The sequence below is a fragment of the Malurus melanocephalus genome, unplaced genomic scaffold (genome assembly GCF_030028575.1).
Source record: "Malurus melanocephalus ecotype Western Australia unplaced genomic scaffold, MMel_1.1 scaffold_42, whole genome shotgun sequence".
Classification (NCBI taxonomy): domain Eukaryota; kingdom Metazoa; phylum Chordata; class Aves; order Passeriformes; family Maluridae; genus Malurus; species Malurus melanocephalus.
Window position 1 is genome coordinate 2,627,396 of NW_026623274.1, and position 19,387 is coordinate 2,646,782.

General features: G+C 48.6%; 1 protein-coding gene across 1 annotated transcript in view; it reads left to right on the forward strand.

The window, feature by feature from the left end:
* IGFBP2 (insulin like growth factor binding protein 2) overlaps window positions 1-19,387 on the forward strand; it is a 55,161-nt gene that overhangs the window by 1,000 nt on the left and 34,774 nt on the right. Inside the window, exon 2 of the mRNA XM_057364810.1 lies at window positions 5-263. Within this exon, the coding sequence (XP_057220793.1) occupies window positions 5-263 (259 nt within the window). The remainder of the gene's footprint in view (window positions 1-4; window positions 264-19,387) is intronic.

Sequence of the window (19,387 nt, forward strand, 5' to 3'; positions counted from 1 at the left end):
GGAGCGCCTGGCCGCCTGCCCCCCGGCCGCCCGCCCGCCCTGCCCCGAGCTGGTGCGGGAGCCGGGCTGCGGCTGCTGCCCGGTGTGCGCCCGCCTGGAGGCCGAGGCGTGCGGTGTCTACACGCCGCGCTGCGCCGCCGGYTTGCGCTGCTACCCCGATCCCGGCGCCGAGCTGCCCCTGCAAGCCCTGGTGCAGGGACAGGGCACCTGCGCCCGCCGCCGCGACACGGCCGAGTACGGCGCCAGCGCCGAGCGCCCCGCAGGTGAGCAGCGCCCGGCCCCGGCCTCCGCCGGTCCGGCACGGCGAGCCTGGAGCCGCGCACCGGGGACGGGGCACCGAACGCCCAGCGCGGCGCGCCGGGGACCGGGCACTGCGCCCCGGGCGCCGGTGACCAGGGGCTGGGGACCCCCCCTCCGGGCTTCGGGCACTGGGAACGGTGCATCGTGCGCCGCTCCCCGGGTACCGGGCGCTGGGGACAGTGCGTCGTGCCCCGCATTCCGGGCACTGGGGACAGGTGGGCGCTGGGCACCGCGCACTCGGCAACATGTGCCGGGGCAGCGCCGGGGAGCCGGAGCGTCCAGGGGACAAAGGAATCCTAAAGGGTGAACGCAGGGGGATCCTCCCGGGGCAGAGGGACCCCACGGGAGGGTGGACAAGGGGGATCCCTGCGGGAGAGGGGCGAGAGTAAGTCTAGGGAAGCACAAAGAGGGAAGGAATGAGGTGCAGGACGGGGGATAAAGCATGAGCGCATCCCGGGGGTGGACAAAATGGGATATTTGGGAGTACAGTTTTTTCGGGGGTTCCAGAGGTTTCCTTGGCATGGGTGAGGGGAATGCAGGGGCTGCTCCAGGGGGCAGGCTGAAGGTTGGGGTCTTAYAGGGAAAAAAACCCATCATGGGAACCCATCAGATAAGTATGAAGTTTGGGGGGATGCACCTGAGGGGTGAGTCCTTTGGGGAGCAGGGGGAAGTGAACGTTCAGATTTGTGTTTGGCGGGGGACTACAACCACCCTGAAGGGTGATGGATGCCCCAAAGATATGGGGAGAGGCGGTGTGGGAGAGCCATGTGCTGCCTGGTGAGAAGGGGGAGGCTGAGGCACTACGGGGGCCYTCCTGTGTAAGGAACCTGTTCCCTATAGCCACCCTTCCAGCAGAGCCCACCTGGGAGATGGGGTGTCCTCTGGCAGCTCCCGTGGGGGTCCTGGCCCCCTCTGACCCCTCTGCTCCGGGCTCTGGGTGCAGGAGGAGAGGAGCGTCTCCGGAGGGTGCAGCCCCGGGGACAGGGACGCCAACAGGCTCCTGACCTGTTGCTGTGATTGCCGTGGGAGGGAGCGCTCTTGGGGTTGCCGATACAGCAGTGCTGGGTTTTGTTAATACTTCCTCTCCCCTGCGATCAGCTGCAGGCTCCTTCCCTTTCCGTGAGATGTTGAAAATTGACAAATCAGCTCTGGAAATAGAAACCAGCACTTTCTTCGTTGTAATCACCCCTCCTTGACTTYTGCTGCCTTGCTGGTTTTGCTCCCCTGGCTATGACTGGGGCTCTGATCCTGTTTGCATAACTAGCTCAGCAGCACGACTTTGAATTCCCTCYGTTCCCTTTTGAGGCTTTATTTAAAAGCAGTCTGAACCGGGCTATATCTCTTGGCTTCCTTCTCCGTGAGTATGGGAATGCAGCCAGGTACCTGTGCATGCTTCTCCAGGTACCTGTGCACGCTGCCCCGCTTGATGAAGAGAGATGGAGAGAGAGGAGWGAAGAAAAAACAGCAGCAGGGAGAACTTTGTACATTTCAAGCTGCTGCTTCACTCAGCCATGCTTACGACTGCTGTTGTCCCCACTCCCATCCTCTCTCCTGTCCCTGCTTCTTTGCCCAGCTGTGAAGGGCTCTGGAGAGCTGAGACTCTGGAGAACACATCAGTGTGAAATCTTCTGTGACTACAGAATATGAATGTCAAGGGAATGAATTTTGCACTCTCCAGGAGAAGCCAAGGKTATTTAGATTTAAGGAATTTGGTGTTCATTTCCAGGCTTATGCTTTTACAAAAAGTTGGGCTGGGTGGAGGGCATTGTAGTGATGGGCTGAGAGGTGATTTTCTGAGTTAGTGCTTTTTTTTTTGTTTCATGGACTTTAATCAGAATTATGTTAACTTCACTCAGTATTTTGCTTACTTTTATTATCTTTATTCCTTTAAATGAGTGTGATTTATTTGACTGTATCTCTTGTGTGTAAGACACACAGACATAAATAGCACAGTTTAAGAAAACTATATCTGGTGCTCTGTAATATCCATAGGGGGTGAATAATAAAAATACTGGCACATCCTTAACCAGCGTGATGTGAAACATGCAGCTGGAATATTCACAGTTGAGCATGTCTTGGCAGAGGAGCRTGGACATCCAGAAAAGGGTTTGCACTCTTCAGATTACAAAACTTTTAACAGGTTGTTGTAGCCATTAGGAAAAAAAAATCTCAACCAAACCAAAACAACCGAACCCACAACAAAAACAAAACCCGAATCTGCCAGCTTCATTTGCTACTCTTCAGACTCTCATCTTTGATCCCATCTGCACTGTGCTTGCTAAACATATATGAGGGAGCTGGGTTTGCTTTTCGTTTTAAGCAGTGACAGGGAAAGCACTCTGGCACCCAAAAGAGCAGGGACTGGAATTTGCTTTCAAATGCTGATGGTTAAGCCAGTTTCAAGAGTGCCCCAAGAGCAAGTTTTTGCCTGCAAAAAGCAGGTGTTGAGGTTTTTTTGGTGTGGTTGGTTTTGTGGTGTGCTTTTTTTTTTTTTTTCCTTTTTAAATGTGCTTAAAGGTATTTATCCTTTTTCCCTTTTCCAGCTTGAAAAGGCTCCTTTGGCTGATTCAGGACTGGAATGCAGAGCTCGTGCTATTCCTAAATTAAGAGGTTGGCAAGTTTTTTTGTCCCTGATGAGAGGCAGAAAGATTGCCCAAATGAAACAAGGAATAAAACTCTGCAAATTCTCCTGCTATGGCTCCAACATTGTTTAGTCTTCCACTAAGGTCTGTAAAGCCAATCCTGAAATGGTTGTAGGCGGAAAGTAACATAAACGACCATGTAGCTAAGAAGCAGGGGATGTTGCTCATTGCACAAGAGGCTTTGGGTATTTTGGAGATGTTGGGAATGTTGGAACAAAACAGCAGCAGTCTGTGGAAATCAGTCTGAGAACTTSTACCATCCCTGGGGAGGTGAGTGCATCAGCTCTCACCAGTGGTGGTAGCGCGGTAGAGGCTCAGCATGTCCAGGGATCAGRGCCTTTCAGGTAGTTTTGGTGCCTCTTTGGCAGTTTGTTTCAGGTCATGGTGTAACAAATCTCCATACTGCTGACTGGAACTGCCTGACCTGGGGACAGAGGGTTGTTTCTGTGTGTGCAGAGCTTGCTGAGCTCATGTTGGTCTGGAGTGTGTTTACTCTCTCAACTCCTCAGCGAGATTATCACGCTGTTTAGCAGATGGAGTAAATGATATGCCCAAGGTCCTCCAGGACACAGGGAGCAGAGTGAGGGATTCTTTTCATTCTGTTAGTCTGTGTCCTGGCAGAAGAAGGCCCAGTCCCTTTATCCATCTTCTATTCAAACAGGCCATATAGGTCTTGTAGACACAATGCGATTTGAGAGGCATTTTAGGTACCACTGTGGTCTTTCAACCCTTCCAATCTCAGCCAAAGGGTGGTGATGCAGCTTTGTGTTTTAGCCGTGATGAACTGGAATTGGGGGCTTGTGTGATGATGTCCAGCTCTCAGCTCCTGTGTCCTTTCCCCTTCCTTCTGCTGGGTTCAGCTCCCACCTTATGTCAGAGTAGGCTGCTTTAGGAGCTTGTGCTGCAGCAAGCCAGCCCCACAAAACAAGTGTCAGATCATTGTGCTGAACTGGCTCAAGGTGCAGCAGGGTGCCCAGCAGGGTGTCAAGTGCTGCTCCGAGGTGGGAACTTATGCTAAAAGGTGGAGCTGGGCAGATCTTAATGATGTCAGCAAATGTCCTAGTTTGTCTTGCCCAAGCTATGAGAATAGCTGAGGAACATATTTTCTCCTAATAGAGACAAGATCCCAGGAATAAAACTTGTTCCACTCTGAAAAAAAGGTTCTTGAGCCACTGTTCAAAGCTGACCAATTAAGAGAATTTTTTCCCTTTGCCAGTGCAGTATAACTGTGTTTGGAGTATTATTTCTTTGTTCAGATACCTGAACTAATTTGGTGGGATATGTCTCAGAACCCACTATTAGCCAATGAGTCCTGCTTTGAAATCTCACATATTTATTAAAACAAATGTACTTTTTTAGTCCATGCCAGTGCTAAGYAACTTTTCCAAAGGGAGAGCTATGCAAAGAATGTGGCTCCAAGCAAACTTGAACTTGGAGGACTGGGGTTGCCTTACTCACCTGACCAGGGACTCCACTTTGAACTCCCATAAGTTCAAAAACAGTGTCAAAATAGTTACCTGTTAAAAACACAGCTTGTTTTAGCATCCAGCTAAAATCCTTATTTGGATAGCTCCAAATGCCACACATCCTTCCTTACAGGTCAGATGTCAAAACCTTCATTTCCCCTTGGCAGGCAGCTGCTAAAAGACACTAATGTATTGCTCCAAAACACAGAAGGCTCTGAGGTTGGAGGTAGCATAATGTAACTGGAATTTTAACAGCAACTTGAAAACCATGCTGGTAATGCTATGAATGCATTTTTCATGTCTACTGAATTGCCAGGAAAACTTCTGCTTTTCTCCTGCTTTTATAAGGAAATGAAGCATCCGTYATGATCTGCATGTGCATGTGTGTATCTGTCCTGCCCCCACGACTTCTGACCCTGTCAGTCARGCTGGCGGATCCAATGCAGCAGTGGATGTCCTGAAAGAACTGCATTGCTAAAACGTGGGTGAGGAACAGAAGAGAGCCAGGGTGTGAGTGTCCCCTTCTCCCTGTGCTGGAAGCCCATGAGCAGGAGGGAGGTTAGTTATGAGTGTGGCAACTGGGTGCTCAGCCTGGCTTGTGCAAGCTTGGGCATTGCCACACACCAGGGAAGCCAGCTACCAGAACCACATCCACAGGAGGGTGTAGGGCCACTAGAGGCTTCTGCCCAGGATAAGCTGAATGTCTGCACACCTTCTTGCCTTGGAAGAAATTATTAAAAGTGAAATGCAATTAATAACATCTGTGGGGATGATAGGTGAATGAGAAAACCACACAGCTCATCTGACCTCACTGCCTCTGGGGTTTTGCCAGTAGGTGGACCAGGTCTCCATGCTCCTCTGTGGCAGCTGTGTCTGGTCAAGACCTAACCTGGGCATCTTTTAAGTATTAAGACAATAAATAAYACCTTTGTGAAGCAGCTTCTTGAAAATAAAGGTACCTCTTGCTGCAGTTCCCATGGAGTTTGCTGTGGTGGGAGTGATGCTGGTGTGAAAACGATGGTTTGGAGGGAGAGGGAAGCCTGGGAAGATTTCAAGGGTCTGACCCAAAGCAGAAATGTGTTTTCATGCTGTCCCTTGGCAAATGATCTGTTTCCTTCTTGCCCTTTGCAGTTGTTTCCTTTCCTCGGGATTTCAGGCTTATACTGACTGAGTATGGTATTTGTCAAGGGAACAGCAAGAAGCCCCATCTGTGAGAAAGTCCATGTCGTTTGTTTTATCCACATCCAGGAATTGAGCTGAGATAAACAATTCAGGAGGCAAAACAGTGAAAGCTGGAATGTGAGAGGTATCTTTGTGTATGGCTCTGCACTAGACCTGGCTGCAGTGTCATCTGGGTCTAATTTATCTGCCCAATGGGCAGCTGTCGCTGTTAGCCACAAACACAAATGGATTTGTGAGGGCAGGGTTTCATCCCAGCAGCCAGCAGCATTCCTATACCTGCTTTTCCTGGTCATGTGTTCTGAGCTAAGGTGCTAGGAGAAACAGTAGTTTTCCTCTGGATTTTTTGCACTTCTGTTTGGACTGGAAAATTCTGCCTTTCTGAGCATGGTCACATCTGCCTTCCCTGCTGGGGCTCTGATCCCTTCAGGGAGGATCTCTTGCTGTAAGCAGACAGAGTAAGAGGATGGCCAAGGTAGAATGTAAAGCATTTCTGTTACAGAAGGAAGGCTGAGCTTGGTGGTGTACTGAGTTTTCAGGCATAACAGTTCCTGTTTCTTTGCTTGAACTGGGGTGAGATACATAACTGTGATCAAGTGTCTGTATTAGAGAGAAGCAAATCCATTGTCATTGCTTACCACTTCCACCCATCCTCACCCTGGCTCTCCCTTGGGGAGGTGCTACTGGAATCTGCCTGTATGAGTGTCCTTTAGCAGCACATACTGAACACATTGTGCTTGGCTTTCCAGCTTGTCCTCTCTATTTGCATCCTCCAGAAGGGGCAGGTGTGTCCTTAGGCCTGCATTAGTGCCCCATGTGCTCCTGGGGGAGGGAGCTGTGGTATGTTTGTGCACCAATGCAACAGTGTGGTGCCTTGTGGGCTCTGAGCGTGCTGTGGGATTGGGATGCTCACCACGGTGCGTGGTCCTGCTGTGGACTTGTGAGAGAAAGAAAAATCCTTCCAGGTTGTCCTCACATATTGTGCAGATGACTCTGCTGAGCTGATGTCATGRAGGCTGTGCCCCTCACTCTCAGTGCACGTTCTCATGCTCTGCCATTCAGATCTTGGTCTTTGTTTGGGCCCTCCAGAGCCATGATAAGGAGTTAACCCAACCAAATCTTCACTTTTCTGGAAGGATGAGATTCTTGCCAATATATCAGATTGCAAAGACTTATTATTTCCGCAAAGACAAACTACCTTCAGCAGACTGAGTCTGACTGAACCATCTCTGCCTACTTTCAGCAGTCACTGCCAGCAAGCTGGAAGGTGTTTCTCATTCACAAACTTGCCAAGCGTGACCTCATTAAACGTCAAGTTGACACCTAATTACGAGAATACGTGATGTGGCAGCTATCTTAGGCAAAGGCTGAGGAGAAAGGGGTTAGTGCTCAGTTATTGGAGCTTTGCTGCAGCCCAGCATTTGACAGCTCTTTGTAATTGCATTATTGATTGATTCTTGCTCAGTGTTTTGCCAGACATGTYATTTAGTGAGATAACCAGTGGGAAGATGAAGTCTCTTGCTGCATCAGCTTATGGTAGAAATAAATTGTTTAAGAAAGGAAAGGAGCAGTAATCACGTGCCTTTCTCATGAACTGAAATACTGGGAGGCATCAGGTCACTTTTATAAGACTTGAACTATCCTCTGACATTGCAGCTTTTATTCTGAAGAAAGCTGCACTGTGCCTCTTGGCTGGTAAGGGAACAAGTTCACTGCCTGGTGCTCACTGTAGTCAAAGATCCCATTAATCCTGCCGGCTGCGAGGAACAATTTCTTGGTATTCATTCTGAACTGTRATTGAGAGTGACACAAAGCACTGGTGGGAATTGGGCTGCATTGAAATCCCTGCTTTTTCCTACCGTTTTCTGCAGATACACCAGCTCAGGTGGGATGAGGGTATTTATAATGCTCTGCCCTTGAAATGTATAACATTTTCAACACCTTACTGGCTGGAGGCAATTTTAGAGAAGTGTTCTTGTACCTCCTTGCAGCTTGTGCTTGTAGCCAGATGATGCAGGATGCCTACAACATTGACACACAGTGCACTGCGCTCGCTTGCATGACAGCATGTGTGGGAGAGTTCTGTAATACCATGAAAATTCATGAAGCTTTGCCCAGTGTTTTTGCTCCAGACAGCAAGAATTCCCTGTATGATGTTGCTTTCCAAACTTCAGCAAGACCAGTCTTTTCTCTGCTTTCCTGGCTAGTAGCAGAAGACTTAGTCCAAGCTGATGAATTTCTCTTGGCTTGGTGAGATTGTCTGAAACCTTCCCTTGTGTTTTCCTGCTGTTTTCTAACTAGAAAAGGGTGAGCATCTGACATCAATGTCTTCAAGAGTGTTYGCTGCTGAGGCTGACGTGACTGGTCAGTTGTTGAAAGGGTTTTTGTGGTTTTGGGTGTCCTTTAAGATCTCCTTGGTATCTCCAAAGATCAGGTATGGATCCTTAGTGTGACCAGACTGTTGTAGAGTAGGGASTGCCCTGTATTTAAGAATTCCCATGTTTTGCTCCAGTGAAAGTGGGCAGAATCTGGCATTTTTATGTCTGTGGAAGGTTGCGGGGGCTAATTTTCTGTTTGGGCCTGGAGGTTTTGTCTGCAGTGCTCCGTGTGCTGTTTGGCTGCAGGCTGAGCCGGGGGGAATGCTTCTCTCCCATTGCTTCCAGAGGCTGAGCAGCTCACCTCCATCTGGCGCTTCAAAACCAAGCAGAAACGGGGAGGAAAATTCAGGTTTAGTGAAGGGGAGTGGCATGAGGAGAAGCAGGATGGGTGGCTGGCATGAGGCTCCATCCTGCTGTTGGAGCCCAGGGCTGTGACTGTGGCTACCAAGGCTGTGGATAATACAGGATGGTGGGCTCAAAGGCTCCCCAGGGTGTCTGATTTATGTCCTCTGGGACCTGACTGCTGGCAGAGTTGGTCGTGAAGGTTGGAGCCACCATGGTGTATTTGTTCGCAGTGAAACTGGCCCAACAGCCCTGGGACTTGCTATGGCTGTTTTTAAGTTCCTCCTGGCCTTCCTTGCTCACTCTGCAGTGCCTGTGCTAAAGACAAATTCCGGTTGTATTGGTGAATTACATCTTGCTCCTTGGGGACACTGCTCAGGGGTGCTGCAATCCATCCTTCCCTCAGKAGCTGCTTTGCTCTTCTAGCTTTGCAGCTAAACTAGTGTGAGGAAAAGGCTGACTGGTGGCATTTTAATGAGTCTTAACACTGCTTTCTGAAGGTTAGAACTGTTCCAGGCTCCATCCCAGGCTCTGAAAAGGCATCTTAGTCCAGCTGATCAAGGACAGTGTTACTTTTCTGGAGCCTTTTCTCTGAACTACGGGGCTCCAACAGCCATTCTTTTTGTAACATAGTACCCACCACTAATTAAGGGCCATGATTTTGATACGATCTTTTATGTGTAGAGGGCCCTTTGCTTTTGTYTGAAGATTACTTGAACTTGATAAATAGAGTGGCAGGGAAACCCCTGCTGCACCATCTTGATCTGACTGTGGTGTGAATGAACAAATACTCTGCCAAGATAGAAACTAGGATGAGGAGGCCTAGAGCAAGGGCTGGCCATGGTAGGGTTCCTCTTCCTTTGGCCATAGTGAGTGAACAGGACTGCTTCCACAGCTAGTGCAGGATTTTGTTCAGGCAGAAATCCAGGTTGTTCCAGACAGTCCATTGCAGAGATCATTTGGAGCAGAAGATCTGGAWTTCTGGTGGTGTTTAGGGTATATTGCCATTCCCGGGACAGGATGCTGGGTCAGCAGTACAGGTACTATTTAGAGGCTAACCTACCAATCCATCACTGAATTTTAAGAGTACTCTTGAACTGGGAGAGAAAAGTGAGACTATGGTGAAATGGTGCCTTTTTACAGGTCGGCCCTCTCTGGGAATTCTGAGTCATTCTGTTGTTGTTGATTTTAGTAACTAAAATAAGTTTATTTTCTGTTTTTTTCCTTGCCAGATGCCAGAGACCCCGTCACCCCGAACTTGCAGATTCCATTAATTCTTGTGCATTATTGAGGGATTTTGGTTTATTAGACTCTTGCCTGGAATTTCTCTGTGGAGGAGCCTGCCTTCCCACTCCCTGCAGATGGGACCTGTAAATCTCAACTTCCTCACACACCCAGCTGGGTAATGGGAATAGAACTTCTGGTGTCTTCCGACAAACTTGGTACTCTGTTCCTTTCAGGGCACCTGTTACTGAGAGCATGGTCAAGACTGGGCAGGTGGAAAGGAATTGGTCTACACAACTTGAATAAAGCCCAAATCCCTGTTTTGGGCTGACTGCCGAGGTCTAGGAAGGTCTAGACCTCTCTGCACGTTACTGAGGCATGGTTGGTCTGTGGGTGCTGGGAGGAATTTGGCATGGAGCACTCTGAAGCAACTATCTTGTCTAGTAAAACTCAGGCTGTGGGAGTCAGTGTGAGGAAATAACAACATCCACTTTGGTTTCTGCAGGCTCTGTCCTGGGGGCCGGTTGAGTGTTGCAGGAGGCCACAGGAATCCTGTTTGTGACCACAGCCAGATTAATGGCCACTTTGGCAGCTTTTCAGAAGTAAGGAATTTGTCCACTTTCACAATAATGGGTAGAAATTCCACATGAGTTAATTAGTTTTATTATGGGACTTGTCCTTCCTGCTCCTCCAGGGCTGCCTGAAACACTGAACTCATTACATGAAGAAATGGAAATAGTACTAAAAATAAGAACTGGTATTCCAAGTCTTTGTGAAGAAAAAGACGGAKTATACTTGACATCCTCCACCAGATGTACTTACCAAGCTGTGGCTTTTGGCCAGATGAGATCTAAACCTGAGTTTTAGATTAATTGCAGCCACTTAAACACCCCAGCCTGCTCCATGAGCCAGTCTTCTCTCAGCTTTTTATTCCCTGCTCAGCTTAGGCTGTTCATCTGGGCTTTGTAATTACTCCCACAGTTTCAGTTTGATGCAGTGTTCAGATCATACTCTTGGATGTTGCACAGTGAAGCCTGCACATCTTCAGCCTCCTCTCCCCATTAGAATGGGTTTCCCACCTTGCAGGGACCAAGCATTATTTGCTTGTAGGGTAGTGAAGTGCTTGGAAATAGCCTTGAGAGGGGGTGCTTTGCACTTGAGTTATGGTAGCATGGGACTTCAGAAAGGTTTGATTGAGTGTAGTCAGGTTAATGTTAGAGTGAGTAAATATTTTGGGAGCCTGGAGCTGATAACTTTACCTTGCTTACATTTGTGGGGGGGTCAGCCTGCAGAAACTTACTACCTCTCACATGGCTTTTAAGCAAATCTTGTCCATGGACTCAGTGTGCTTTTATTTTAATCCCTTTTAGAAGTCGTCTTGAGATTTGCCCTGTGGATAAGGGCAGGTGTGCTGCTTGCTGGTCATTCCAGTGTTTGCTTTATGAACATTGCTTCAGATACCTGTGTTTGGACAGGGGTTCTCATTTTGAGTCTGACCCCTCCTTTCTGCTCAGCCCCACCTTAGTGACCCGGCTTGACTTGTTTTTTTCCCTTGTTTGGGGTGAAGTGAGTTCAACTTGAGAAAGCTGACCAGTGAGGTGGTAAAGTTCCTGTATGTCCCACAGCACTGAGTGCTTTGGTTGCTGCTGAGAGCTCTTGAGAATTGTGACYCTCATCCCGGACAATGGCCAGCTAAACTAACAAGGATTGAAACACAGAATTTCCAGCATTAATGAAATGTGCCCTGTATGGAGTAAGAAATGCAAATGCAGACATAGATTCTTCTAATCTCAGGTAGTTGGAAAGCTTCTGTTCTTCTAGTAATGTTTGTTGTGTATTTCAGTTGTTGCTTTCCTCCGTTTCTATGTTTATTCTTTGTATCAGGCTGGTTTCAAGGATTTGTTACCTTACWTCTGGCCTTCAGGCTGGTCCTGCACATACTGAAACTAACCTGTGCAAATTCAGACCACACTGAAAGTGCTGGGCRGTGCAGATAAAACAGGGCAGTTGGTGAACCTGGCCAAATGTCTGTCGCATTCATAACCCTGCCGTAGTGGTAGCCAGCAGTGCACAAATTTGGAACTTACTAAAAGAGTAGGGAGTGAGACTTGTGAGGTGGGAACAGTGCTATGGAAACCCATCATACCACTGATACTGCTCAGTCCATGATTTCAGGGATTTCCAAAGCACAGCCTGGTCTGCTGGCTGCTCACAGAGGTACCTTCTTTATTGGGTGAATGCTCTCCTCAGTTCCAGCAGTGGAACTTCATGTGCTGGGGGAGGTGAACAAATCCACAGTGATATCTGTGGGCATCAGACATCACTGTTGTGTGATCAGACACACTGTCTTAAAGCTTCAGCTGTGGTGAGAAGGGAGGTGCCATCACTTGGGATGTGCCCAGAGGAAGCACAGCCCTGCCCAGATCTGTTTTTATCCTTAGTTAKGGGGTGTGCTGGGAGGGTTGAGCCTTCGGCTTGTCATCAGCAGTATCCTGTCCCCTGGAGCTGATCTGCCCTAGCAGAACTAAAATGTCTCAGCTGACCTAAAAAACTGCTTGCAATTGAAATGCAGTGGCCCCCATAAATATTTAACTGAGTCTGTTTTTTGTTGTGGTTTTTTTTTTTTCCAGTTCTTCTCTTTTGCTTTTCCCTGCCTATGTGTGGATAGTCAGCTGAATGCACARTGTATATCTACTCAATGACATCCTGTGATGAAGTGGCATTTTTGGCAGTTAAACTGCACATCTTGCTTGTCTTCTGTCATCATCATGTTCAAGACTGACATTAAGCTCAGTGTTGAGTGTGTGAATGCTCCTGTGAGAATGTTCACACCCAACYGTGGGGATGCCCACTGCCGTACAAACCGCATCCTGAGAGCCTTTGTGCAGTGTGCATTAAGTTCTAGCAACTCTGCTGCTGAAGCAGTGGACTCCCATCAGATGGGGGAGTTACCAAAATTTTGACCAATAAATAGCTGTGGATGGATGGGACTTCAGGTAGTGTGGCACACCTGCAATGCAAGACTGCAGTTGGTGCAGTCAAACAGCGATGAAGATGTCTCTGAGCAGCCGCAGCTGGCACACTGGGCTGAGCTTTGGAAATCCCTGAAATCCTGGACAGACTGGGCTGAGCTTTGGAAATCCCTGAAATCCCGGCCAGACTGGGCTGAGCTTTGGAATTCCCTGAAATTGCAAGCTGAGCGGTGTTGGTGGTGTGACCTGGGCTGGGCTGACTGCCTGACGCCAGTACCTGGGGCTTGTGCAAGGTGTGCAGCCTGCCTTGAACTGGAGTAACCCCAGCTGGGCTGCTCTCCTTTCTCCAGCTGTGGAAGCATGCACAGTGCCTGGCAGGGACCAGGAGAGAGCACATCAGACACTGCTCCCGTGGTGGAGTTAGGCTGGGGATGTTTCAAAGCCATTGGGTAGGGTCACCCATCATYGCAGCTCAACCTGGAGCAAATGTGATTTCCCCACTGTGACTGATCACTGGCTGCATTGCATAGCTGCAGAGGTGCTGTTGGTTCTCCTCTGCTGTGAGCCCAGCACAGGGGCTGATGCAGGGCAATGCTGCCATCCTGTCCTGGCTGACATGTTGTGGAGAGCTCTGCTCTTCTCAGCTGGGGTCAGATCCTGAGCAGCCTTGGGCCAGGTCTGCACGTTTGCCCTTTTCCCAGACAGACATACACATCTGTTTAAGGCAGCCAAAGTACAGAGTGAGYGAGACTGAATCTCCCCAAACTGCCCCAGTTTCCCAAGGACCTGAAGCGGGGACCACAGGAGTGSGATTAAACACCAGAGTTGGAGCACACGTATGTTGCAATGCTGCCTGGAGGRTGCTTCTGTCTAGGGGCTTTCCTGTGGAGAGACACAGCCGGGAAGCAGAAATAGCAAGTGACTAAATGTCACGGTTACATTCCTGCCATCTGAAAAGAACTCCCTATTTTCTTTTGGCTGCGAAAATTAACTTCCCCTTTCTCCTCCCCGAGCGGGTGAGCTGGCTCCCGGTGGCCGTGCCCTCGTGGCGGATGCACAGGACGGTCCAGGTCAGACTGAAAGAAAAACTCTACTACTAGGGGCTTTTCACTGTTGTGCTCCTTTCTAAAGAAAATGTGCAGGGCTTTTCTTGGCCCTTGTGAAGGCCAAGATGGAGGTCTGTAGCTGGAATAGGATAAGACTGGCCTCATTTGGGAGCTCTTCTGGGTTTTGAGCTGCTTGCTTCCCTCTGCATCCTGCTGAGCTGTATGGGGTGGGGGCTGGAGGCTGGTATCCGGCTTTTTGTTATTCATGTAATTAATCTCATTCCTCCCCGACTGTGGTTCTGCAGCCCCCAGGCACAGACTGGCTGTTTGGCCTCTGCTACACAGTAAAAGCTCCACCTGGAAGTCAAGGAAACTGAGGCAGGTACAGCTGAGTGTGTTGTTCTTGGGTGTGCTTATCCTCTGGACCTGGAAGACTCAGTAATGGGACTGTACCTCAGGACAGTAAGTTTCTCAGACTGAACAACTTGCCTCGTGGCTCCAGTGATGAGCACTACAAAAACAATGATGGTGCCATGTATTTCCTAGTTTGAAGATGCCAGGGTGGAGAAAACACTGAAAAGGCTCCAATGCAAAATTGTCTGGGATTTTTTTAAATTTCTTTTAATACTCTTTGCAATAGGAGTAGTCTGGATTTTTGTGGGATGAGAGCCTGATGGGTAAGGAATGACTCAGCAGCTGCTCCACCTGGGAGAAGTCAAGAGCTTGGTCCTTTGACTTGCAAAAGGCTTTTATGGGCCCTCTGGGATCTCCTTAGTACCAAGAAGAAAATATGCATCATAATACCCATGCTGAACATGTGCATTCAGACCTGCATGTTCATCCTAGTCTCTCTTGCCTTCTTCCTTTGCTGCTTTTTTTTTCCCCTAGAGCCCCTGTACATTTTTCCCATTGCATTTTCTTTTGTTCAACAAGTTTATTATTTTCCTGCTATAAAGTGCTGTGCTTTTTTTTCCTCTTTCATTCTTCTTGCTGCATGCTTGTCAGCCTCATCTTCTCTCCCCATGCTTGGTCTCATATTTATTTAGAATATTTTCAGCAGGGTGCTAGCAGGATTACTGTGACCTGTCTGGCTCAGTGAAGACCTGCTGAAACCTGCCATTCATTGATCCAGCGAGAGGAGCCGTCAGGAGCTCTCCTGCCGGGGTGGGAGGGTAGGGCAGAGCTCTGTGCAAGCATGTCTGGGAGCTGTGRAGGTGACACACTCTGGCTTTGGAGTATGATGGAATCCACATGTTGGTTCCTGCTTGGGACTGATCCTTTCGGTATGGCTGCCAAACCATGTAAAAAAAAAAGAAAGTAAAATCTAAGGTTTTATTCTGGTAACTTTGAAATATTGGCATTTCTCCTTGGGAGCACAAAGGAACTTCAAAACAAGCTTGCAAAGTTATTTAGGGAGACCAGCAGCAAAAGAAGTTCACTACTTCTGCATCTTTAAAGAAAGAAGAGGGAATGAATATCTGCACTCTCAAAAGCAATGCCAAAGAATGTGCCACCAGTGACCCAGGATGTGTGAAAAGTCACCCCAAACTCTTGTGTGAGAGGTGAACTCAGGCTGTCTGGGCTCCCATACTGTAACACATGGGTTTTGCAAAATGCTGACATTTCAGTTGGCATAAGCAGCTGGTGGTGTTTGGGAGAGAGCCTGGAAGAGCACAGTGATCCCTCTGGGCTCGATGAACCTCCTGAGCAGCAACTGCAGGGGCCAGCAGGATCTCTGGTTCAGTGGGTGTGGAAGACTTCAGTCCCAGATGACCAGACTCTTGGTAACTTGTGTTGTCATTGCTCTTCCAATTCTTGCTGAAATTGGGCCATAAACGTACCTCCTTGGTGGAGCTGCTGGCACACAGGCTCCCTCCACCCAACTGGCCTCAGAACTGACCACAATCTTCTATTTCTTTTGCTTCTAAAAGGACCAAAGAGAACCCTTGGGTTTGACCGTATGCCAGCCTTTTTGACTTGATTGCTGTTAGTGCTGCGATTAAACACAAACAAAACCAAAACCTGGAATGTTTTCTATATGTCCAGTTTTAGTTCCTTTTTTCCAGGTTATCAGCCAAACCAAACAGCCCTGAACAGACCCCAGGTGTTTGTACTGTCCTGCTTTTCATGAAAATGCACAGTTGCTTTATAAAAACGTGTGCAAGAATTTGTGGTTTTCCTACTTGCTCTCTTTCTCAAGGGCTTTTGGAGAGTATTCTCTGTTGCAGCTGTACTGGGATGTTTTCATCCTGGCAAGGCGGGCTAAGAAGCCATCAAGAAGCTGTGGAAAGAGCAGTGTGAYTGAAAACCAAACTGGACTTCAGAGYAAAGCCCTCCAATGAAATTTTCGTTGGGGTGSTGTTGACCCTCCGGGTCTGTATCTATAGCCACCCCCTTTCTCCCCTCCTGCAAACCRAACAAAGCTTTCCTGGAAGCCTATCCCAAACCTGGGGCTTGCTGTCTTGTAGAGTGGTGCAMATCCAGTGCCTGGACTGCACTTGGACCAGTGCCCATCCACTTCTCAGAGGGTGAGGGGGTCAAGTCCACAAGGAAAGTGTTCCCAGGTTTCGGTGAGTCTAGTGACCATTGTGGCATGTAGGCTGAGACATATGGGGACCTTTATCTCTTGGCTCTTTTTCTCCAGTTACCTGAGGTGCTGTCTGKCATCTCAACATGCAAATTCCTCTCTGCTTTGCATCATAATTCCAGCCGGTGCGAATTGCTCTCCTCCTCCGCTGATATCTGTTCTCTGACTTAGCATTTCTGCTGCTGCTGAGTTCTGGCTTTCCCCCTTTGGGGGCTGGCACCCACCAAACCCAGCTGAGAATGTGGCCCTTTGTGCCGGAGCTGCTTGCAGGAGCTGGGGAGCTTTGCCTTCCCTGCTGCGAGCCTTTTTGGCTGGAGAACGCATGCCCTTTCCTGGTGGGGAGGGAWTTAGGGGTGAGGGGGAGGTGAGAGCGCTCCTTGTGCTAGAAGAAAAATGATGAATGACTCTCTTGTGCTTCTGAACAAAACCAGGAAATGGGGGGGGCGGGAAGCAAAAAAAGAGGAAATGAGAAACAGTAAAGAGGCCTCCCCCGCCTTCATATAAGCAATCACTCCACAGCATCTGGAGCCCAGTAAAAGGGCTGTTCCCAGGAGACCTCACACTCGCCAGCCACACAGATCTCCTTTATTGCAGACTCCTGGGGATTGCACCCCCACCTATCTCTCTCCAGTGCTGGCCTTGCACCCCAAACCAGCCTAGTAAGGGCAAAACGAAGCTCAGTTTCCATGGCCATGAGYACCAGAGATGCTCGTGTGTGGCTCAGCTGGCAGGCCATGGCCTGGATCCATCCCAAGGATGTGGTTGTGCTGCTGTTGAAGCAGCATGGAGCACCTGCATGCTGTTTGTGCTGGCGTGCTGCCTGGCAGCACCAGGGCACAGACAATGTGATACTCTTATCTGGTGTGAGATCTGCTGGAGTGGAGTCACCTCTCCTGCCCTCTCCTCCAAAATTGTTTTGGATGCATTAGATGCAGTAGGGATGAGCCCAGAGTGGGTTACTGGCCATTGTGATTTGTGTGTGATTTTAAGCATCCATCCTCCTTTGTTATTTGTTTAAAAAAAGTGTCTGGCAGGAACCTCAGTAAGTTAAGCTCTTTCTTACTGTAACCTTGCYGGCATTACTGGTTTAGCCATTGTGGAAGGGGCTTGTTAGCAGTAGGAAAGCTGTTCCTGAGTACATCTTTAAAATMATAATGCAGGTGTCAGACCCTGAGAGGGGTGTGGTTCTCACCCGTATCCAGATGGAGGTGATTACAAGTGATCACTGAGCATCTTTATCATCTCAGCCAAAACACTGGGTACTAATTTAGTTGTAATTATKTGTCCTCTGCTGTTTTCATCAAGTTTCAATTGAATTTATATGTTAGGTGGGAGGGAGTTTGGTTGGCTGTTTCTCCTTCCTGAGCTGACATGAGCTCTTCTCCTGAATGTCACTGTGAGCTGTTCTCCTGAAGTCACTTAGCTGTTGTCCTCAAGTCTGGAGATGGTGAGTTTCTGATGTGACATTTGGGTCTTGCCTGGGAATTTTTGATGTTCAGGGATCTGTAGAATTGTTTGTCACATAGGTAATGYAGATATTGGGGAGCCTCTGTGCTGTTGGATGTTTTTGTTTCTGATATCCAGAGATTATACTTTCATCCAGGCTTTAGCTCAGTGCTTGTTCATCTGTTTGTGTGACCCCGTTTTCATTYATACAAATCTGGAGGATTGAGTGCATTATTTGAAAAATACATTCTCTCTTTTGTGAGCATGGGAAGAGAAAGTTTCCTCTTGTGAAAAGGTAAATCACCACTTTGGAAATTTGCAGCTGTTCTTGAAATCCCCTCTTAACCCCTTGTCAGCAGAAGGGAATCCTTATCTTGTTTCATAAATGCAGTGTCCTCGACTGCGTGGCATTTGGCATGCTCCCAAAGGAGCTGCTTCTTGAAGGGCTGAGGAAAGGGATGGCTGGGCTCATGCAAATGCTCSCATGGAGGAAAGGCAGGAATTGTAGAGGAGTTACAGACACCCTACTGTTTTGTGGAGAGACAGGAAATCAGRTTGCATCCTTGCAAAGTGGTGCCTTCAGGTCTTCCCTAGCTAGTTAATGGTGAGGCTGGTGGCGATATTATGGATTTGGGCTGTTCCCCTGGAGCAGCCTTCACCTAGATTGTCTGGACTCAAGAGGAAAAGCAGTGTTAAGCTGGAGTTTAAAGCAGCTCCTGGGATTGCTCAGCATCTAGAGGAGTTTGCTGAGAGAGACAGCTCTCAGCTCTCTCTGTAAAAATCCTTAGCTCATCTGCCTAAAATCCACAGGGCAGTACCTTCCTGAACTTGCTCTACCTTTCCMCTTGTGTCCTGGCATTTGGGTGGTTGAGGAGGCATGTGAGAAGCCAGGCAGGCCTCCTCTCTTCTACTCCCTGAACCCTGGGGTTAACTTTGGAGYGACCCCTGAATTGCACAGATTTGGAGGCAATGGTCAGAAGAGGCACTGTAAGCCCTGTCTGCAAGGTATGAGCTATGCTGCTGTGGGCTTAGCACAGTGGTGTGCATTGCAGGTAGCAAGGATAGATTTCATGTTTGGGACACAGAATGGTCAGGGACTTGGCTGGGAGCTGGTTATTTTTCATTTAGCAGTTGCGTGACCAGTTCTTAAAGGAGGGCAGCTGATTCACCCCATCCCTCCTTTTGCCTTTACATCAGCAATGCTTTTAAAGGAGGGTTCTTGATGTCTGGGGAGGKGAGTGTGCTGAGTCAGCGGCTGTTGCTGCTGCTGGATCAGACCCTGGTCGGTGGGTGAAGTTTTGGGGATGCCTCAGGCCATTGCAGCCTTCTCTGCTGGTTGCCYCTGTGTGAAGGAGACCTTGTGCTCTCATTGGCACAAACTGGCAGCATCTGAGCCTGGTAAATKTACTCTTTCTGGAAGTCACTAGATTGCAAACCCTTGCTCGGGTGACTGGGTGACTGCTGCATTTTAGTCCTGAGCCCTTCAAAGTTGGATGGACCCACTCAATGGCAGAGAAATCTTTGGAATTGTCTTCCTTGGGAAAAGCTCCTGAGGGAAGTCTGACTCCTCTGTGGTTTCCATAACACCATGCTGAGGTGTCTGTGTGTCCTGATGTCTTACTAATTTGCCAGTGATGATTTTTTTGAGTTATTTTTAACAGGCGCATTGTGCAACTAATGGGCTTTTTATTGGTGGTAAACAAGCCGAGCTAGACAGGAATGCTGCCGAGGCTGGACTSGCAGGCTTGCCTCTTGGTGCTGTAGAAATAACTTGTTCGTTTTTTTTCCTTAAAGAGGGAGAGAGA